Raw genomic sequence first — 23905 nt, 5'->3', positions numbered from 1 at the left:
GTTGAGAACAAGTTCTCATTTTCAACTGCGACCTGGCCAAGATAAAGCAAAGCAGTGCGACACAAACAACAACACAGAGTTACACATGGAATAAACAAACATGCAGTCAATAACACAATAGAAAAGTATATGTACAGTGTGTGCAAATGAGCATAATCTATGGTGACAAAATATTAACAATAACAGAATAACAGAACTTCAATAAAAATGTAAATGAGGTTTACACCCCATTTTCACACAATTTTGTACGAATCTGAAGAGAAACCTCATTAGCATAAACATTTAAAGAATTTGTTCAGCGACATAATGTGAAATTTGCTTTTGTATAATCATTATCTGCATTGAACTTCTTGTAAATCTTCTTAACACAAATTATCCAAGACTAGGGGAAAGGGAGCAAAACACTCACACCTCGTCGAAGCACTCCTTTCCAATTAACTCCAACAAAAAGTGTAAATTGAAAAAGTTTCAAATAAGCCTTTAAGCCGTTAAGACGTTTTTTTTATTGTCTGATTTAGTGCAAACCTACACCAAGACAGCAATGAAACGTTCTTTGAAAACGAATAGGCAATGAGTGCAGGCAACACAACTTTGAGTAAACTACAGTAAATTAAACCTTTGCTAATTTACGCATTTGACAACCATCCATTTTTCTTTTAAAACATTTAGTAGGCATACTTGTATGCCATTTGTGTGCATCGGATACAGAAGGGTTTTATTCGTTGGATTTAGGAAAACATGGACAGCGATGTCAGGGGGTGATGTGTTCCATAGGGCGTGCGAGTCCCTGTACGCAGAGCAGAGGTGATCACAAAAAGTTTGCAGCAGCCTATTCTCTAACTTTGAGAACAGACGAGTGGTGTCATTGTCATTACTTGCTGGATACCCATATGGTGAATCATCCACTTGAAACACAACGTTTGTTTTTCTCTCACACCGTGAGAGTGGTGTGGAGAGGTCTCCAATGAACACCTCTTCTACTTTAGAGATGGCCATTAGCAGAGTTGACGACGGGGAGGGACTCTACATTAAAAGCATTTACAGAAGAGACAGGTATCCTATCAGTGATCCTGCGTTAGCGACATGTGAATAATACAAATTCATAAAGGTAATCAAACAATGAAATTAAACAGTGTATCTGTGTTTCCAATAGCAATATCAGGCTCATTATCCAACATTATAAATGGACACTTGACTAAGGTCAAGGCCAAATAAGATATGCGGTTGTCGCAAACTTCAGGCAGGCCCATCCCATTAGCCACAGACATCAGTTCAACGTCTAATTTTAAATTACATTTGGTTGAGTAGGTGAATTCTCTATTAAACCAACAAAAAATATAGGGTAAAAGTAGGGTGTAAAAAATACGAAATTCCCTTACGTTGATTACTTTTTGCAAATCCAATCAGTTTTCCACGTTGATTCAACGTCATCACATTGAATTCATTATTTTATTGAAAGGACGTAGAAACAACGTTGATTCAACCAGATTTTGCCCAGTCGGATAGGTCAATAGCAGAGTAAAGGAAATCGATTGCAATCTCTATAAAACATTGTGGTAAAAATGCGATCCTCAACTTTCCGTTACTGTGTTCTAAGCAATAATTTCACAATGGCCTTGCTTAAAATGAATAGGACCCTAAAATACTGCCCAAAAGGCATTTTTATATGACATTTCTAAATCATTTTCAAAAAAGTACAATTCAACTGAATACATTAACAACATTAGGCTAATAGGCCTATATTTTGATAATAGATGCATTGCAGTATTACACGTTTTACAACAGAATACAATTGTCTAGGATCAATGATGACGCATAAAAATGTCTCAGAAATGTGTTTTCCAAATAGAACAATCTGAAATGTTTCTGACCATACAAACAACAACTTAGTCTTCCGTCAGACAACCAGACAACCCATTAACCATGGTAGAAAGATACCTGAGCAGCACAGGCCTCATTCTCATCTCATTAGACCAATTATGCCACGGTCTGTCTGGATAACCTGAGAGCCTGTCTCTTCATTAGAGAGATGTGGGCCTGGTGTGGCTCACTGCTGTCCTCCCCTGACCAGCTGAGTGTCCCTGACCCTGGATGCTGGCAGACCCTGACCCTGCCGGGCCACACAGAGTATAAGAGGTAGGGCGGGCGGCAGTTGAGGCTTAGTCAGCCAGGCCAGGCAGACACATGCAGCAGCTCCTGGGTGAGTGAGAGACACATGGCCGCAGGGGGGTGCCATGCCAGCCCAGGCACGTAGGCATGCCAGTGTACTAACACACCATCACTTCAGGGACATCCAAATTATATGCACAGACGTATGTGCAAATATGTACATATAACCTAAGTAGTAAGTAAGTAAGCCTTGTCAGAGCCAGAACGACCAATAGGGCCGTTACGTACATGTAACATATAGACCCTAAATGACCAACACATCCACAGACATGGACGTCATATACACAAAGTGGCATATACACTCAAGTTGCCATTCATACAGGCTTTGCCATTCACAGAGGGTAGTAGGTGTGCGTCCTTGCCTGGCTTCTGCCACAGGTAAGCGTGTCAGTCTGGTCTGCCCCTTCCCCCGTTGGCATGCCCTCCTTGGGTTCAGTCTTTACACGGCTCTGAGGGTGCAGGTGAGTAAGGGACAAAGGCTGCATATGCCAACACTGACACTGGCACACTGACGTCAGTCAGCACGTTCTCCCACACACCCACACCCCTACTTTCCTGTTGATATCCTCCGAAGTCCTGTCAATCCTCTGTTTTAACACATTCATGTCTGTAAGTACCAGTGCCATACATTCACCTCCCGATACCTCACTATCAGCTACCGCATCTGGGTTAAAATGTATTTCTGTCGGGATTGAGGACATAGGCTAAAGCTCTACTGAGCCCCCCATTTACCTCCAGTGTTTTTCATTGTGATTAGTGTAGGCTACAGTGAGAGTACAGTGCTAGCCTCGTAACTCTCCATTGTAATCAGCGTAATCAATTCTGTTAACCATTAAACCAGAAAAATAAGGAGAGTGAAAATTCGACTTAAAGGGAAACAAAGCAAAACCCTCCCCACAATCTTACTCTCTCTGTGGGCAAGCAAGTGATGTGTAAAGACTTTTGAAGCGCAGCGCTAGCATTCGTTGTAATTATCTCAGTTTACAAACCAGCGCGTTACTATGTGTGAACAATCTGCAAGCAATTTGTGGTGGCTGCGTGCTCACAGGCCCAGGGTTGGCCGGGGAGCCATCAGACGGAGGCACGAACGGCACATACCGGCCCCACGCAGGGTCGTCACCTCACAGCCACGCCACGCTGCTGCAGGGGCTAGTACTACCTCCACCTCTCCTTTCCCCAGCCCACTCTACAGTACCACTGACATCTATATCACACTGCACTACCACATAGTTGACTGGAGTACTCATGAAGCGGTGTTAGATATTGAGGTATGGTTCCAATGGACTACCCAGAAGATTTATCTTGAGCTTAAAAGATCAAATCAAGCCAAGGATCATTAAGCAAACAGCACCGGCCTGAATTAACATGAAAACGTTTTGGTGTGTCATGTCAAGACCTGAAACCTTTGTGAAAACATTGAGATCCAGGTGAACCCACTGATCTAAACCATTTTGTTGTTGTAATGGTGTACAGAGATATCAAATTGATATTTTTCTGCCTTTAGTTAAAACACAGGCTGAAACTTGTTTTGTGTTCCAGAGAAACGATGGGATATTATTGACAGGGTGTGCAAGAAAATATTTTAAACAAATTTAGCAATACATGAGTATGTTTACATAGAGAATAATACTGATGAAGGCTAATGATGTCATACTAGTGAGTAGACCCTTTAAAACAGGTGAGAAGGCTACTGTACAGAGGACAAGGCATATCACTACAACGTCTGACTTCATGAGGGTGGCAGTAGTAGCACTTGAGATTTCCACTTGAACCTCATCACATGCCCTCCCCCCCTCCTCTCCTGTCCCTCCTCTTACCCCTAGCCCCACGCCGCTGTCTAGAAAGAATGTTTAGTTGAATAGGGAAACCACCGCCCTGCTTTCAGTGACGGTGCTGGCGGCTCGCCGTGCTGTGACAGGCTGGCTGACTCTGCACCAGACAACATGTTTATCTCCTCAGAGAGCCGTCGACGGGCCGCAGCTACCCAGAATCTGTCGACCTCCATTAAGAAACACTGAACCTCTGGAGGACATGATTACACTAAAGGAAGGACTGTTTAGCAATCAGTTCTGGCGTTGTGAATTGAAATTGAAGTGTATTGATCACAGAAAATAACGTCCACAGTTCCATTCACCAATTAAATCTCAATTCATCTCCTTAAACCCTGGTAACAATCTGTCAAACGATGGTCAGCGAGGCTAAAATATATGGCTAATGACAATTTACTTGGCAGCTCACTGAATATGTCCGTCACAAAAAGCAATGTTGTTTTCAGAGATCTAAAGTATTTTTTTTACTTGATAGGGCCTGATTTAATTCATAGCACATTGCCTAGTCTGTTATCTCTATGGCCCAATGCATGTAGTTGAGAGAACTTAAATTTTTATGAGCAATGAGTCACTCATTCCAGAGCTCAGAGATCTCAACAACGTGCCACAGTCTAAAAAGAACCCACTACATGTCCTTTTGATTCAGAATCTCAACACTACGTGAAAAGAGGGATCTCACGTGCATGTGTTAACTTGCTGCTTAACTAAGCTAATGGGCTTTATCCACTTTCAAACAGTGCAGGATAAGAAATCAAAGGGATGTCTAGTAATTAAAAAACACATATGCCCCGAGAGTACAGTATGACGCATCATTACAGTCTCCGTCGTAACTACAGGCTTTATGTGTAACAAGCTAGTCATACCCAGGGACAGAAATAACAAGCCCATGCTAGATAATCGTCCCTTTCACTCTCTACTACTATGACATCATCAGCAGTGCAGCCAGTGCGGCTGCAGCATTGTAACTCTGGGGTCCTCTCTGATTGAGCCAGACTCGTGGAGTGTTGTCTGTGGGGGCGGAGTCCACTTTGGACTGGGCGTATTTTGATTGGAGGGCAGGGAGAGGCCACTAGCAAATAGCTCGGTCTCCTTGTCTGTTTTGTGGTCCATTTGTCTTGAGGATATATTAATGCCTACGCAGTAAATTAGCATTTGGTATTGCATTGGCTAGGTATGGGTAAGGCAGTAGAACTGTCTGGACCAGGGTCTGCTGTGAACCCATGGAGGACAATACAGCTTACTAATGTGCTTTAGGGTTAGGAAGAGTTAGCATTTTACGAGCCACTCTAAATTGCAAGATGCACTGATTACATATAAATATAGACTGAGAAACATGTGAGGAGACAATCATGGCTTGCACAAAAAACTCACACATGCACAAACAGGGAAGCACACTACTCTTGCAGAGTGTTGAACGCTTTGCAATCAAAGAAATAAAGGGGCAATCTAGCACACAATCAAACTAGAGATTTATCCAGCTCTCCTGCCAACAGCCAGGGCCCTCCTCTTTCTGAACAAGGGATGCACTATTGACTAAATTTACCCCCCCCCTCTGTCTTTCTCCATCTCTCATTTTTTTTTCTCTCTCTTCAGTCTTCCCTCTGCCAGTCGGTGAGGCGTGATGCCAACCCTTTCCACAGCCGGGCACACTGCCCTGTCCTTTATGCAAATGCTTTGCCGCCATCCCAAACTCACAACCCCCACTGTCTCACCCTCCATGTCTGTGCCCCCCCCCCCCTGTCTCTATGTTTCTATCTCTCTTCCATTCTCTCTCACATGAGGAAACTGAGAACCAGCAATTAGACTTTTGCTTCCGAGTCCTCCATGAGGCCTGCTGATCTGCAGTCAGTCACACCTGCACGGTTCTTGAGTAAGGCCAAAACACCCTGTACTTTGTTTTACTACCGCTGAGGGCAAATTACACAAATGGGGGTATGTTTAATAGAGGTGCGGCTCATGGACACTCCTGTAGGTGTGTCTGCAATAGGTCTGATAAAGGACTGCCTCTGCTAAGACAGAGAAAGAGAAAAAGTGTGTGTGTGTGTGTGTGTGTGTGTGTGTGTGTGTGTGTGTGTGTGTGTGTGTGTGTGTGTGTGTGTGTGTGTGTGTGTGTGTGTGTGTGTGTGTGTGTGTGTGTGTGTGTGTGTGTGTGTGTGTGTGTGTGTGTGTGAGAGAGAGAGAGAGAGAGAGAGAGAGAGAGAGAGAGAGAGAGAGAGAGAGAGAGAGAGAGAGAGAGAGAGAGAGAGAGAGAGAGAGAGAGAGAGAGAGAGAGCGAGAGGTTAAAAGGGAAGAGAGAGAGAGAGAGAGAGAGAGAGAGAGAAAGAGAATGAGAGAGCGAGAGGTTAAAAGGGAGGAGAGAGACAGAGGGAGGGAGGGAAGAGATGAAAATGATTCATGTGATGATATTAAATAGAGCCGCTTCACATAACCCACAGGTACAATTATCTAGCAGTCATTGACGTGATAATGACTCAATTCCCTTTCATCATCCAGGGGAAAGTAAGGAAGGTATTTTAATAAACAAGACAGGTACTTGTTTGTTTCTTGTTTCATAGATGTAAAACAAGAAAGAAATAATGTTCTCTTTGAGGTTTGAGAAAGTGCATTAATGCGATTAACGTTCAAGCATAATGTCTATATATCTGAAATAAAATGATAACTGTGTAATAATGGTACTATCGTCATCATTGTCGTTGATGCGGTGAACCAAACATGAGATTAGAACCCCAGACGTGCTTCATGGTTAGTCCCAGTGACAGACAGGTAGACAGAGAGGGTTAATCAACCAGTAGAGAGACTGAAGGAAGAGCCTCCTTCATGTCAGCAAAGTTAAGCTTCCTCTGCTGCCGTCCCCTCTAGAGAGGAAGAACGTTGAGGATGCCGACAATGAGGGCCGGGGTCCACATACGCCGGACACAGCCCCACACAGCACAGGAAAGCAACTCAGGCTAACACAAACACTCACAGAGACACACCACTGTCTGGTCTCCTTGTGTGGCCTGTTCATGGAGTATGCCTACATGGACATACTGTGTAGGCGCTCACTGCATCAGAGCATACCCCTTATATTTACATGAACCAACTGACAACAAATAAAACTTAAGCAAAAAAGCTAATGTTACTAAACTGAATTTGTGTGGGGCTGTACTAATATACAGATGAATTGTATTCATGTATTCAATGTCAACCAAAGAAATCCTCATAAAGTCTTCTGGTCAATGAATGTGAAGATGATGACTCATTTATTCTGTGTTTATAAGCCTGTGCCACATAATAGAAGGAAAAGCCCCCAGATAACCAAATGCATAGACTTCTTTAACCAGAATAAGTTAGCAATAAACATTGAGAAAAAAAGGCTATACAATGGTAAACTTGCCTTGTGTCATACAATGGCAGCTCTGATTTTCTGAGTCCGCATAAACAAATAAGTAAAATAGGAGGTGGGTGATGTTCTGGGGTGGGTGATGTTCTGTTTTCCTATTGGTAAACGCTACTGCCCACATCCCTTTCCCTTCTTCCTGTAGAGACTTCCTTGTGTTCAATTACTGTAATAACGTTTCAGCAACCTTCCAGTGCTAGTACGTGATGGAGGTGATAAAAAACAGAGGGAACAATGTTTTATTTTTTCCCTAGCCTGCTGTACAGAAAAGTTGCACCTGAAAGACATGTTAGTTCTGTGTGCCTTTACAGTATCTGTCTGCCTGTATCAACAAGAGCATGATAACAGTGATATCCTGATTAATCTCCAGCTCCAACACATTATGGGCAGAGGACAAGAGGTCAGATATGTTAAAATGACCTCAATCAAAACACCAACTAGTTTTACTAGGCGTAATACAGAAAGTGCTCCTCATTCTCATAAGAGATCCCGGAGCAGACTCCAAATAAAACAAAGCTTTTATACTCCAATATCATGATAGTTTGTAATTAAACTATCAAACTAAACCCAATCCTAGACCAATGAAAAGCAGACCGTCTGTGTGGTGGAGGGAAATGAATGAGGCCTTTTCTTTAAGAGTGGAGATCAGAACTCCTGCTGTTGTCTTTCTCCCCCTGGAGGGAGTAATTAGGTTATGGAAGACAACTGCAGCATTGTTTTAACAGTGGAGGGATTGTACCGACCAAAGTCCCACCAGCGACATGCTTCTCTCTCTCACAACAAAAAATGTCAGATGGATTCGGAGGAGGCAGACATCTTTCTGGGGGCTGTTTTTGGTTGGAGTTGGGTTGGGTTCTGTCTGTTTGTGCAGAGCCACTGTTAGGGAGGGTATCCCATGTATCCACTAACTTGGCAACAGAAACAGTTCCTAACTAGAGTAATATGGTTATGATGCATTCACATTCCTTCCAGTCCCCTAGGAAATACAATACGCTTATATCGTCTGTTTTAATCACACTCCGCTTCCAAGGAGAGAATACAACCAGCCATGGCTATAAAGAGTCTTTCTCAAATATACATAGAGCTCAGTTACAGTAAATATGCACCGTATTGATTGATGGGGGGGGGGGGGATCGAACAAATCACATTGGTTAAAAGAACGGCTTGGAGCGCTAACCGACCTACTGTATTGCCCAAACACAGACTCTCTTCTCCTTGATTGTTTTTACATCGAGCAGTTGCTGCTGCAAATGTTTTAGATTTTAAAGATGGATCAACATTGCCCTTGAATGCTCATTGAAACATGTACTTTAATCACTCAGGCTCAAACATGTTCTATGCAAATGTAACGGCTTTAAGAACGTGTCGTAAGCTCACTCCACGGCTAGCTTGAAATGTCGCGGAAGGAGCCATTAAATTGGAACCTTTTGAGTGGCTCAACCCTTTGGAGCATTGTCAATGGCGGTCACGTGTGTTGTGAAGCAGAGGATCACTGGTTCGAACCCAGTATGGGACAGCGGAGGAAGCTAAGCTGTTAGCAGCACATTGACCCCGGTTACACAGTCAAACATACACACAGCTAACTCAAGCAAATCCTACAGAACAGATCAACTAGAGACATGTCTTTTGGTCAGGAGCTCTTCCATCTAGTCTAAAGATGATGAACATAAATCTTTAACTTAAAACCCCACTATAATGTACACCTCTGCAACCGCCTAAGCCATTCCTACTTTATCATACATTTTAGTAGCATGACAGGGACATACAGGGAATTGCGGTCCCCACAAGAGTCCTAACTCCAAGTCGGGAACTATCCTTATTTGGGTAATGGAAAAGACACGACATGACAAATGAAAACAAACGTGTAGGGATTTGATGTAGATATTCAACACCATTTGATGGTCCATCATGTCTAGACTTGACAGTCCCCATAATATGCTGCAGATGGCAAAAAGTAACTTAACTGATGACGATAATGATATGTGTTTGGGTTTTACAAGGTTATTCTCAAGACATCCTGTGCCAAAAAGACTGACATAAACTTGACACTTTAGACAAGGGTTGTAGTTTTTCCTCATTCTCTTTTCAACAAAGCACTAAAAACTGAGACCATGACAAGAGCACATTGTTTCTCCATTCAGATCACGAGTGGTCACATGAGAAAGTGCTTTAAAAGAAATGATACCTCAAGCAAGCAGACATCTTATTAAGTATGGGAAAGGGCTGATCAAGGAGCAATGCAACGCTGGTGTTCTAAACTCCTGCATATGTTTGAAGGAGAAGCTTTTTCCCACTTTGTGAAAACATAGTGCGAGTTGGGACACAGTTCCTTGAGCTACAACAGTGATGTCATGAAGTCCCCCATTGGACCTGGTGGTGACATATGTAGGCTTGACCTTGTTTTTCTTCATGCATTGTTGTTACATACAATCTGTATTTTTGACTGTAGCCTACTTAACGTAAACCTAAGTATTGCACATTTAAAAATTAAAAATAAATCGCTGAAGGGGGATAACATTTTCCACTCAAATTGAAAGGTTTCCATGTCAAAAGCAACACTCTGGCTTGAAGTCATTTTCAAAGCCCCAACAGTGAAGTTAATTTTTTCAGCTCTTGAAATAAGGTTACAAGCGCTTTGTTACAGCTTGACTTGAGGGTTTGTTAGCATCCAAACGTCAATGCTCCTCCACCCGTCCCCAAGACAGGAAAACTCCTTCCCTCCAAGTTTAACCCATTAAATGCTCCATTTAACCCGATGTAGATCATTCTCATTCCTGATGAAAATATGTAAGCAAAACATATTGTTTACACCGATGTAAACTTTTAATCATAAAGTGATCATTTTCAGATTGGTAATCTTATCGAGGATCAGAGTTATCAGGTTCCAACTCACGGCTGCATTCATCACACCCTAGGCTAGAAAAACAAACAAAACCGATTCTATTTCAACACACTAACTCAATGAGGTATAACAAACAGGAAACACGATTAAAGTAGTGTCATTAATTGAGCCAAAACCCACAAATCAACTTTCACCTTGATTCACCTGCTCATCAGAAAGAGTTGCAAAATGGCAACATTACATGAGAACAATATGTGACGTCATTGGGTGACGTCTTCACTCTACAACTACCCTAAACTACCCCCCCCCCACCCCCCACCCACACAACCACTCCTCACATTGGTTGTTGTGAGATGAGGTATTTTGCAGTTGTTTGCTAATGTACATAATTGTCTCTTCAGCCACAGCCAGGTGCAGGGAGAAGTGCTAATGCAGTATGTTTCCACAGTCAGATTTGGGGGAGGTTAGGGAGTGAAGTGCCATATGGGTTAGGAGTCAGTCGAGGAGCTGGCACACATGGTACGCTGGCAACCCAACAGCCCCCCTCCACCCCACCAACACCACCTCCCCAATCATCACTCTGGTCTAGTGGTGCTGGCTGTGATTTTGACGGTCGGCACCAGACTGACAAGGGAGAGTCAAGAATGCACACCTGCGCCTCGTGCTTAAGTGTGTGCAGGTGTGGGAAGTGTTTGAGCGTGTGTGTTTGCCGGTGTATGTGTCCATTAATGCATAATGCATAAAGCCTGAGAGAGTTTGAATGTGCATGTACGTGTGTCTGTTTTCACTCACATACTGTACATGTGTGTTTTGGATGGGTGTGTTAAAATAGATGTGGAGATATTACCGATTCAGAGGTAAGATTGTGCTATATTTGTGTGAGCTTGTGCATGCTTGGTTATGAGTGTGTTTGTGTCTGGTAGGGAGAGAGAGCGAGCAAGAGGGAGGCAGAGGAATAGATAGAGCTCAGATTTCATACAGATGAATCCAGCAGCAATGTAATGAGGGGTCTGTATATTTAGATCAGTGGGAGTTGAGGTCAGAGACCAGACTGCGGTCCCCACCTCCATTACAAACAACAGGCCCCTACTGTAGTGACCTTCAGTGGGGTGTCAATGAGCAGCAGCAGCTCTCTGCTGCTGACCTGTGACATGCCAAAACAATGGATCTTCATGCTCTTTCTCATATTACCAATCACACACTTGATGTGAAGTTTATGCTCCGTATGAGACAAACAAACCCAAAACATTTTGAGGTATTTGATATTAAAAGCACATCCACCTGTTTTTATAAATCACTTATAAATCAATTACAACACTACTACTGATAGACTTGGGACACAGGAGTCTACATTTCCGTCTAGAACAGACTCCCTCAGTGTTGTTAAGCTCTATACAATCCCCTCAATTCTGAATTGTGTGGCACTTTTCAATTCAAACACTGCCATTACACCCCACTACAAACCTAGTGGTGTGACAGAGTGCTAGTGGGTGAGGTCTGCATATCTCACTGATGCCCTCTGAGATAGGGCCCATCAGGCAAAAACACTAGGACTTATCATCTCCCCCACACTAACACTCCACAGGGGATGGGTAGAGAACAGAGAGAATGTTGCATGGTGAGAAATAAATGGCAAAGGAAATAAGAACAACATACTGTAGACCTTTTCAACTGTCAAAACAACAACACGTTCTAGCTACCACACCATGGCATGCCTATCTCTGCAAACCCAGCTGCCACACCCTCTCTAACACAAATACCACCATCTTCACCATATCCTCTCACTCCCAGACAAACTCGTTGTCAGACAGTCAGTGGTCTAAATACTAGATAATAGGTGATAATAGGTGCTCCACTCTTTAGATTCATGACTAATCATGGAAAGCACATACTGTACCAACGTGTCAGTCCATCCCATGCAGCTGCCTTATTGCCCACAGCTCCGACAGAGCTGGGAGCTGGGATCCTTCCCTCCTTCCCTCTGTTGATTTGTATGGGAAAGCCTCATTTTCACTTTAGCCCCTTCTCTCTCCCAGATTGTACAGAAGTATTTGTGTGTGCCTATGTATATTCTAGCTCAATTATGTCATTTGTGCTTGTGTGTGTGTGTGTTCTGTAGCCATGGCAACAGCACAACATATCAGCGACCACGGAACCGCACTGGGGCTAAAGGCATTGCCAGGGTTCTGCCAAAGCATAATCCATGCCAGGGGTGACATGAGCGAAGGGAAAGGCAGGAGGGTGGAGACGGCAGTGCGGCGCATGCACGCGCGCACACACACACACCACTCTCTCTGCACACACACTGGATATCCTCCTATTCTTCTTGGCTGGAGACTCCCATGGCAATAGCAATAGGAATCCATTCTCCATGGATGCTAGGACAGCTGTGCAGATACTGAATGAGACTCAGTTGGTTTGGGCTTTTCTGCATGCAGCTTGAGATAAAAACTACATGGTACTTAATTCAAATCTATATTCCCTCTTGCCAAAATACATCCAATTCATCCAGTCTTTGTCTTCCCCATCACACAGTGTACTGAATTCTACATAAAATAGACAGACATTTTTGGGAGATACAACACTGCCCCCATCATGGACTTACAAAGTCTGATGGAAAATGTTCCAAAAACATTTATCAACAAAACCTTGAAATGTCCTTTAAATATTCTTGATATGTTCATTAAATGTTAACAAGTCGAGGCATCTCTAGGTCCAGGACACAGTACCTCCTCCCTGAGGAATAGATAACAGCACCAGCCACCAGCCAGCCCATATCTGTGAATACAGAGACCAGGGCTTTGCCACCTCATTGTTTATGGCTGTTTGAATTTGCCAACTCCCACAACCACCAACCAACCACCAAAGGAGACTTGAGGCCGCCGGTGGTGGTGGTGGCCTGGTAGGAATGAATAAGTAAAGGGAACACAGTGTCCTTGTGAGCGTCTGGCATTGTGGCCTGCCGGTGTCCCCATTACATGATGGGAAAAGAGCCACCCGCTGCCACGAGACACCTACAAGGCCATTGGGGGACTCCGGTTTCACCGTAACTCCAACCTTCAACTAGGGATAGAGGAGGAGAACATAATAAAGTTCACATGTCCATTAAATTCATTACTGACTTGGGCTGTCTGGAACACAGGGGTTATTTTTCTACTGGCTCACTCCAATGGCTATATTCCACACCAATCAGAAAAGCACTATCAGACTACATACATTCTTTGGATCATTCTGATTGGCTTTACTGCAGGGCAGGGGGCTTGCTCTCCGCACAACTGAACTCAAGCACAGTAATATTATAATTCAATATGTCCGCCATAGAAATTCTATAAAAGGCATGAAAGCCTAATTTTCTTCCCACTGAAATTCTGTTTTTGCTCCATGGATTAACCACAGTCAGTGCTGTCCGAGTGCCTCTTAAAAATCAGTATAAAACATCATTACCATTCAGCCTAAAACATGTGGATCCTGTAACACAGGCTAATCCAGTGATAACCACACAGCGGCCTAATCGCATTCGGACGTAGGACGGAAGGTTCTGGTGTGTTTGTGTTTGTGTGTGTGTGTGTGTGTGTGTGTGTGTGTGTGTGTGTGTGTGTGTGTGTGTGTGTGTGTGTGTGTGTGTGTGTGTGTGTGTGTGTGTGTGTGTGTGTGTGTGTGTGGTTGGGGAGTGCATGGGGCTGTTTGTATGAGTGTGTATCTTTACTTCAAAAAATCCAACATTTCTGTTTATTCAGACTGTGGTTCCATCAGATTTTAATCCCCTGAACAGCTGTTCCAACTCATTTTCCAGGCCTGGGGAGAAAGAGGGGAGAGGACAGGAGGAGGGGGGAGAGGAGGGGTGAGGAGAGGTTAGAGGAGGGGAGGGGTGAGGAGAGGTTGGAAGGAGACGGGTGAGGAGAGTAGGAGGGAGTGGAGGACAGGAGGGGAGATGGGAGGAGAGGAGGGGGATGGGTGAGGAGAGTTTGGAAGGCCACCTCACAAAATGTCTACATGGAGGTTTCAGTGGATATATGTTTAAATTCAAAACACCATGCCTGATAACAACTGATAATAACATGGATTATATTTGCCTATCTTCATGCAGCAACACACAGTAATACATACTCACTTAGGCCTAACATAATTTAGGGCAGTTGATTAAGCCACAAATGTAGGCATGAAGGTAATTAAGACGAAGGTGAATTATTTAATGATCTGCAATACAAAGATGACTTGCAACAAGAAATATGTTCCTTAGGACTAAATTGTTTAAAAATTCTACAAATATCTATTTAGTCTTTCTGTCTCAAACATGCATGCAAATAATGGGTTAATGATAAAACATTTTGGGTTTGCCACTCAAGGGTTAATTGCATGAAAATGGGAAAAGCAAGATACATTTTCAAGGCAACAAGTTTGCAAATTTTAGATGACATCATGAAATTATGTGTGTTACTTTTGCTAAACATTAGGCCTATCTGCTTGAATAGACCGCTAGTAGGCTACTTTCAGCCAATCGGTGCTGCGGGGCTACAAACTGCAGAAATTAGGCCCATAACGAAACTGTATTAAATAGCCATCTTGTTCTTTCTCCGCAGTTAACTTTTGGTTTATGTATGTTAAGCTTTTTAAACAACTTAGTAGGACTTTAGGCCGACAGCAAAAGTGATTGACTAGAAGTGAGTTGCCTAAAAAAACGGGCCAATATATTTTTGGGCCTTGTGCCTATACCTTGACTGCTTTTCAACCAAGTCCGAACGTGTGGGAAATACATTTAGCAAATTATGCTTCCTTTCAATAAGATGAATGGTTAAGGTAAACGAACGTTTTTTATTTTTTAGTATTTAAAAAAAATAAGTAATATGGGCTACAACAACATATGGTAACAATGCCTAATAAAATGTATATAACACATATTAAAATATATATGCCTTAAAATAAATAATAGGGCAACACTTACCACTAATGGATTGTTTAGAAGGTGAGTAGTGCAATACTTTAGTGTCGCGAGGGTGTTAAGAGGCGTGAAAAGCATTCCCGCGCAGGGGTCACCGTCCCGCGAGCAGGAGAGCAAAGAGAAGAGGATGTTAAAATGTCGTACGAGTAAGAATAGTATAGGGTGATCACATTTCATTTATTGTATAAACTTGTGAGCATAAACAAAATCATTAGCATAAAGTGGCTTAGGCAAATGCGAAAAGAAAATGGTTATGACCTGGTGGCTTTATGGGAACAAGCCAAGCATGCCATGCTTCCGTGTTATAGCCTAACAATAGTCTATGCCTAATAATGACTATAACAACAACAACAACATTAACAATGTAATTTGTATTTTTCAATATCACAAATACTCCACTGTGTAGAGAATAAAGGTGTTGAATTCTGCTTTACTGGTCTAATCTGCTTGATTATTCGTACCTATGACATAAATGAAAAAGCCCTACACTCTTACAAAAAAAGGGTTCCCAAAAGGGTTATTCGGGTGTCCCCATAGGATAATATTTTTTTGGTTCCAGGTAAAACTATTTTGGGTTCCATGTAGAATCCTCTGTGGAAAGCGTTCGAAATGCAACTCAAAGGTACCTGGAACCAGAAGGGTTCTTCAAATGGTTCTCGACAGCCGAATAACCCTTTTAGGTTCTAGATAGCACCTTTTTTTCTAAGAGTGTAGTGCTGCAAGACTGGAAAAGGCAACGCTATTCCGATAATGGTGTCTAAAAACTCAGTCAATAGCCTATATCAGCCAGCCACACAACACGGTGAATTTGGTATAGTCTATTGCCATACCTACTGTAGATAACTTTGGTATGGGCTTACATTGTAATGTTTATAACATCATAAAACATGTATGCTTATTATAAACAACACACGAATAAAGTATATCCGGACCTCTGAATGCTTTCCATAATTTGCCTCTATTACACCCCATCCATCTCGCCACTCTCCAGAAAGGCTTTTACCACTGTTAATAATTTATTCGATTGTTTATATTGTGTTGCCATATCCGAGGTCCACACTCGTTTTTTAATTATTAAGCTTAATTAAATAAACAAAAATGTGAGTCTACATCTGCAGACAAGAGACACATCAGAAGTGAAGGGAATACAGGAGGCTTGGGCTGGGCAGAGAGGCGCAAGCTCCACGCACGCCGGACGAGTGCAATGCACAAAGCTGTTCTCTTGTTGAATATCTCCCTAAAATGCATGAACATACCAAACTCTATACAGTCAGTGTATAACTTTTAATAATATATTTATATAGTTTATCCAGTCCAAAGGATTTAGCCTATAAGCCTTCTTCTGCATATGTGCAGCACGTGCGGAATGTGCAGTCAGTTATGTTGCCAATTCATTTTAATTAACGGACAAAAAAATCTCTGGCTCTATGCAAGCTTCATTTTCTTTTCATACTGCCGTATAACCGCTTTAGTAAAAATATTACATTTATCAATTCCAGAAACCCTGTAAATAAATATGCATTAGCAAATTAAGATATATGTGTATAGGACTACCAAAATCTCAATGCTAAACTGTTGGAGAGAAAAGTTCGAGCCTACATAGAGATTCCTCTCTGTACATCTGATAAAGTCCCATTCCATCATTTTTAAATATGTGGGCCTATTTTCTTTCTCAGTTGTATTTAAAAAAAAGTACAAGACACTCTCTTCCAATATATATCCACTTCTAAAAAAGTATTCAAATCAGCCTTGTCCTGCTTCTGTCAATCAGGGAGTAGAACAGAGAACAACATGTGATCATTCTACAGTTTTAAATGGAAACAGACTACTGGCCGTGCCCGCAACTGAGAAAAACACCCTCTCTGCTTCTGTAACAGGAGTCAGAGGCATGGAAGTAAAATTGTTTTAATAAAACACTGTAAAATCAGGAATGAATTACACATCACACAGGCCTTGGCAGTCTACTGTCCAGTGAAACCAAGGGATAAACAAGTTTGCTTTATAGGAATAGATTTCCAACAGTTATGCCACTGGTTAGGAGAGTCATAGAATTGCAGATAATATCAACAACCATTCCATTTTGGACCCAGAAAAAGGCATGGCTTTTTAAAGAATCCATAAACTAACAAAAAATCTACACAGAAATGCAAAGAAAAAAGAAAAGCAGACGACTAAAATGATTTTGCAAAACCAGGAATATATTGATGCAGAGAGTTAAATGATGGGTGCCTCACGATTCAGTTTAGACCAAGGAACTTTGTAGGTTTATATTATGTGGATTTATATTGCTAAAATATGTTAAATATTTCAGTCAGTGGGCTCAATAACCCCTGTTGTATGTCACATTTATCTGTGAACATATACTGTTGACAGTACAACTTCAAGCAGAGCTTTCTCTGGTGCTTCCCTCCAAGTTACTTTGACAAGCTAAGGAAATTTCCAGTTCCAAGAGTAATGATATTGCACATAAGTCATAAATGAATAGTTACTGAACCTCATATATTTAGGGTTCTTGGTGAGTCCAAAAAAGTTAAGCAATGATGTGTGACATTTGGTCATTTTAGAATGGAGCCTGACCTTAAATCACTGTTCATTTGACAGAGAAGTTATTGGACGATTACTAATACACATGATGTTTTAAACACATCCATAAACTAAATAACTAACTGTTTCAGTTATCTTATGACTGTGCAATGCACTTTTTTGTTACAATCCATTGACCATATCTCCGCAAAAGTTACAACAGGCACTATAATACTTGTTAATACTCTCTTTCCTCCAGGACAAATAGACTATCATTTCATAACATGAAAAAAGAGAAGCTTTATATATATTTTCCCAAAAAACTTGTCTTGAATACTTGATTTAAAAAAAGATCATGTAGATTCTGAAACTGTTACCTGATCAACTCTCCAGTTTTAACAAATACAATATATCAAGACAGATTTAACATTTAATGAGCATATTGAACAATAATTTATTTAGTTATATTATATAGCAAGAGATTCTATATTGCTTTACAAAAGTACGTTTTATTTTGGTAGGACCTTATCAATTACCAATTAGTGACAATAAGCTGTTCAACTCATAAACTATTCCTATCTTCCCAACTGTCCTCAGAAATGTGGAATATTGCATGTGGAAGTACCAGAGTAATTCCCTATTGAATATGAATGAACTTTACAACGTATGGTGTATGTATACCAAAAATACCAGGTTGTAGGGTCTGGACATGCACTGTATAGTTGAAAGTATGTTATACATTAAGGGAAAAGCAGCACAGAGTAAAACATCAGAGGTAGGTTTCTTATTCAAAGTTATGGAATATTTATTGGCTGTAAATTGTGGGATGGATGTTTTACTATGAACAGAAATGGTCAAGAGTTTATAATCGCAGATTAAATCCAGTATTTGTGCTAGGTACAGTGGACCAGAGTCACTAAAATAAGTTAACATCAACGGGGCATGACCAGAACCTTGAAAATAATCCTTATGGCGCATATATGCAGTGAGATACTCGTGCGTAAAATAGTATATACATTATATTCCCGACCATTTACTTTCACTAAATACGTACGTTATATTAATCAGAATCGAGCACGGTTGACAAGTGTAGGCTACTGTAGAACTGGCGGCAGCACACACCGACCTAAAGCCCTCGACTGTCACAGATTCAACCGTTAGCGGATAAAGCTTTTTAACGGTCACGCTTCCACATGTAGCCTCTATCACTGCCAAGCGTTTGTGAGATCAACATTTTGGAAAATGTCAATGTAAGACCATCACATGTAACACTAAAGTTCAGTCCAGTTTTCTACACTCACTCCTTTCTCCTCCTCCACTTCTCCCCTCCTTTTATATTAAATAGATTCGGGAGGAGCGCCATTTTCTCTCCAAAACCATGTGCAATGAAACGCATAAGAAAGCCCTGTGAAGAAATGCCATCTAAGAAGAAAAAGTGTCAGCGATACAAGGTAAATACTATCAGAAAGGAACAGAGAGTAACAAATAAGCTCAAATTCAACTATTACATAGTTGCAAATGGTGGGAGCACTAATCTAACCCGCAACACCGACTGTATACTAAGCAATAACAATGAAATAATGGCATTTACCTGTGTCAAGCAGTACGGGGAGTACATGGTTATTTTTAGAAATGAAAATTTGAGAGCTTATTTAAATTGGATGGAAGTTCGCTGTAGTGCTGCATTGCAATCGCTCGCCGTCCTGTTTCGCTCACTCCATGCTGTACTGTAACCCCGCCTAGAAGGCTGAAAGTGAAAGCTTACACAAACTTTTGGGGAAAAAAAGTTTTGTCTCCCACCCTCTTTCACCGATTCTCCTGTCGTGCGCACTGATATTTTTTTGGGGGGGTTGATCAGGGGCGACGGTGTTTGCTATACAACATAATATCATTAACATGAATCTCTCAACTTCGTAAATCATGCGGTGGCAAACTTCTGCTTAATCCGGTCGTTTCAGCTCATACTCAGTAACCATGCATAATGACAATACACCGCTCTTTTTCTTTAGGGTAACAAATATGTTATTACGAGGGTTAAATGAATAGGAACGCCGAATGCGTAATATCCAGCGTTTTATCCGTACGACGTGTAGAGTAGACTATATCCTAAACGAGAAGGTAAAATGCTTTACAGAAGGTCCGCCAGTCTGAGCATTGTATTTTGCAATGAGCTAAACATTTGCTATAGCTACGATGTGATTTTGTTTTGATGTGTTTTCTATTGAATATTATTATAGGCTTATTAGGCCTACCGTTAGTAAAGTCCATGCAATGATAAGAATATGATTGCTGTAAGGTCAAAGGTGATGCTTCATATGGGGCCTATGGCCGACAATAAAGACATATAATGTTGATAAATAATGACTTGATATTAAGAGATTGACTTAAAATATTGGAAATGTCATTTGTTTTCCATCTGAGAAACGAGAAGGTCGCCGAAATATTTAATGACATTGGAATTGACCAACACTGGGATCTTGGTTTGGATTCATTTTAGTAAGTACATTTTACTCTAGCTATGTAAATGAATGGGTTTACCTAAAATAGTATTACATTGTTATTACACTACAGTTACACTGCCTCTGCATAAATTAGTTTGTGAAACAAATGTAAAAAATATTTGTCAGTGTTCTGCAAGTTTTGTGTTACTTCTATTGGTTTCTGCCCCCTGATACAAAGGCCCTTTCAGCATCTTGACTGAATTTCAGTGCACACTTCCATCCCAGGCCGACGTACAAGTAAGACATTTAATTGCAGAGTGTATAGAACACTATCAGACATCAGATCCAGACTGAAACCTGTAAAGGCGACTACAATTGAAACAGCAGAGCCACACTGTTGGTCTGGCTTGGGACATTTACTACAATGAAGTTGACTTGAACATGAAAAACAGCCCAACCTGAGGACTGCTTGATATCAAATCAAATCAAATCTTATTTGTCACATACACATGGTTAGCAGATGTTAATGCGAGTGTAGCGAAATGCTTGTGATAAGAACATACTGTATGCTACCAAAACAAAATGTGGTATAAGTGTGGTATAGTGTTTGGTGGGGGTAAAGTCATTGTGGAGCTGAAATTTTGATCTGACAACTGGAGTCCCTCAGATTTATGAGGCCTACTGCTTGTGCATTTACACTGCAAGCCTCTGCAGGAGAAACAAAGAGATCTGGGCTCTGTGTGGCCAATTATACTGCACACAACCAGGGGAGCCAGAGACTGAGGGAGGGAGGGAGAGATATAGAGAGAGACAGAGAGGGAGGGAGGGATATAGAGAGATATAGAGATAGACAGGGAGGGAGGGAGAGATATAGAGAGAGACAGACAGGCAGGCAGACAGACAGACAGACAGACAGACAAGCAGGCAGACAGACAGACAGACAGACAGGGAGGGAGGGAGGGAAAGTGTGTGGTCAGGGGGTTGTGCAGACCACAGAACTGTAACCTCCCCTTCTCGCCACAAAAGGTCATGCTCACAGCATTCCATACCGGTTAATTCCATCCGTGAATATGAAATGACTGAAATGACAAACGTTACCTTGATATTTTGAAAATTATATACCAAAATAATTTCTGATAAGCACTAACTTTCAGAGTGACAAACATACACATCATTTGGGCAGTTGTGTAACAGCAGGTGGAATGAATCCTGTTCCCAAGTTGTAGTCTCTGTCTAACTCAGTGTATTCATGGAGGTTCTCTCTTTCTCTCTCTCTCTCTCTGTCTCTCTGTCTCTGAAGTCATAAAAAGCACACAGGACCACAAAAGTGAAAGGTTACAGAGAGTGGGTTCGAAGGGGATCAAAAACTGTTTTCCTCCTTTATAGAGTTGAGTTGACTCCAACACACGCAAACACTCATCCAGCATCGCTCCTTAAATGAGCCCCACATTTAGTGGTCTATGGGAGTAAATCGCTCATTAAGTAACACATGGTAGAGCCATATGCTATGGTTTTTGAGTCTCTCCTTTTCACACGCTGGAATATACATATTTGCTGTGCTACAACACTCATTGTGGTAAAGTCAATCATGGATTTGCTGTTATAATGAAGTACTGTAGCAGCAGCATCTGCAAGGGTTGTTTTTTTGTATACCACGAACACACAGAATCTATGGAACAACTAAAATATACGACTCAGAAGTTACACACAGAATTCACAGGGTTCAAAGTTTGTGCTCTAAAATTAGGGTTTCCAACCAATTACTCCCTCATATATGAAGACAAAATGGACAGACAGAGGATTCTGAGGTAGCTGGAGTGGTGATGTGTCATGGTAGCCATGCGATGTGTGGGGCCTAACCTCCCTATGAGGAGGTGAGTACAGATACCCTTCTCTGAATGGCCTTGAACTCACTGGCCCTGATATCTAATATGGTCATATTAATGCTTCTCCCCTCTCCAACTTCTCCACCAACCACGATACTCAATTACCTCCCATTATGGCTCATTTCTGTACCCCGGGACACACAATACACTGTAGCAACCCAGATTCTCTATAACTTGGCAAAAGGCTTTAGCTGGAAACAAAGAGTAGAAAACTGGCTCCCACCTCATTAACAATCACATTTTCAGTCATCCACAGACTCCCACTCCCCCATCCCGCAATTCTCTTTTTATTACCATTTCATTTCAGGCCGATCGCTGTAAATCCAATGCGCTCGCTGGGTGGAATTTTTAAAGCTGCATGTTTTTTTCAACTGTGTATAGTTTTCTAGGTTTTTTTTGTCCTTTTTTCATTTTATACAACTCTGCATGCTGCACATTATCGTTATAATTTTCTTTCCCACGAGGGAAGGGCGCTTCGGCGGAGTTGCAAGGCCTTTTTCTTAAAGTGTGTGTGGAAATAATGATTGTAATGGTTTGCAGCTGAAGAGAGGGAGCTGTGAGTGACATTATGATTGTGGTGCAATTACCAAGAGCATGAAAGCAGACCATCAGTCAGAATAATGACTAATGACTCAAATAACACATTAAATAATCATAATAATAACAATAATAATGCATACCCTGTAGGAATCTGATACTACAAAGCATTCAGGCATCCCAGGACCTCTGGAGGGGTCTTCATTCACCAGAAAGGTTTCGGTGGCCTGAAACGTAACACAACAATCATTCATAGTATCAATGCATTTACCATCCTTTAAACAACTCCTTAACAAATACAGCACACAACACAACATAATTTTAATTTGAATAATAATAATAACATCATTATAATTTTATTGCTATTATGTATTTATGATTTATTTATTATTATTATTATTATTATTGTTCTTATAATTATAATTATTACTATTGTTGTTATTATTGGTCAGAAATTATGTGCCAATTACAGTTTAGTCTAGCAATATCAGCATCCTGTACAGAATCTCTAATGGAAATCCCTACCCCTCTTATACTCACACACAAAGCATGATTCATAATGTGCACTAGCCAACTCATATATGATGCAGGCCTGAACTCCGGTGCTAGCACCAGAATGTAGACCAGACCGTTTCAGCTGCTTTTGGATCACACCACAAAATACACACTGACACAATGGCATTTCCTGTCCCTGGTTGTCACCTGGTGACTTCTCCCACAGTGGTGACTGATTCAGCACAAAACATTCACACGGGGCATACATTCACTGATCGATGCAGCAAAGGTATTTTTCTAAGTTTTGTTTCCATTCAGCACAGTTCATTTGTATGCTGTGGAACACACCAGCTGGGCCTTGAGCGCTGAATGAGCATCCATTCCAATTCTGCCGTCAATTGAGGCAGGCCAGCCCAGACAACATAGCTGGGAGGAAACCTTGATATGGAGAGCTGGGGAAAAATCCTATTTTCCAGAACCTTAAATCCGGATTTCTCAAGTTTCACAAAACAGGAACAAACACTGTTGGAAGCCAACTCTGAATGCATGCTACTCTTAACTTGTACCTGGTAAACATACACTATATACACTAAAAACAGACATTAACACACACACACACACACACACACACACACACACACACACACAGAGCGAGAAAACACAGGAACAATACTTGAAGGAATACACACACAGACACATGCATAAACACACAACACTATAATAAGTCCCAGACTTTGGCTAACCAAGCTGTGGCTAGGAACACAGGCTATTCATATCCCACCCAATGAGAGGTTAGCACTCTTGTCTTTTCCCTTTCCCTTTTAACACTGAAGGGGCATCTGTGCCTGTGTGTGTGCCTGTGTGT

At 41.5% G+C, this 23905-nt stretch overlaps 1 protein-coding gene across 9 annotated transcripts in view; it reads right to left on the bottom strand.

Annotated features, from left to right (window-relative positions):
* LOC129833381 (nuclear factor 1-like) overlaps window positions 1–23905 on the bottom strand; it is a 71755-nt gene that overhangs the window by 10902 nt on the left and 36948 nt on the right. For 4 of the 9 annotated variants that reach the window (XM_055897943.1, XM_055897938.1, XM_055897944.1 and 1 more), the window contains 2 exons: window positions 22689–22772; window positions 15162–15197 (listed from right to left, as the gene is read on the bottom strand). The exons of 2 other annotated variants lie outside the window; for them this stretch is intronic. In XM_055897943.1, coding sequence (XP_055753918.1) covers window positions 15162–15197; window positions 22689–22724 — 72 coding nt within the window. In that variant the 5' untranslated portion in view covers window positions 22725–22772. Of the gene's footprint in view, window positions 1–15161; window positions 15198–19272; window positions 19455–22688; window positions 22773–23905 lie in introns of those variants that run through there. 3 more of the 9 variants (XM_055897946.1, XM_055897940.1, XM_055897947.1) reach the window with 3 other exon arrangements.

The sequence above is a fragment of the Salvelinus fontinalis genome, chromosome 34 (genome assembly GCF_029448725.1).
Source record: "Salvelinus fontinalis isolate EN_2023a chromosome 34, ASM2944872v1, whole genome shotgun sequence".
Classification (NCBI taxonomy): domain Eukaryota; kingdom Metazoa; phylum Chordata; class Actinopteri; order Salmoniformes; family Salmonidae; genus Salvelinus; species Salvelinus fontinalis.
This window is presented reverse-complemented; position numbering and strand designations above follow the sequence as displayed.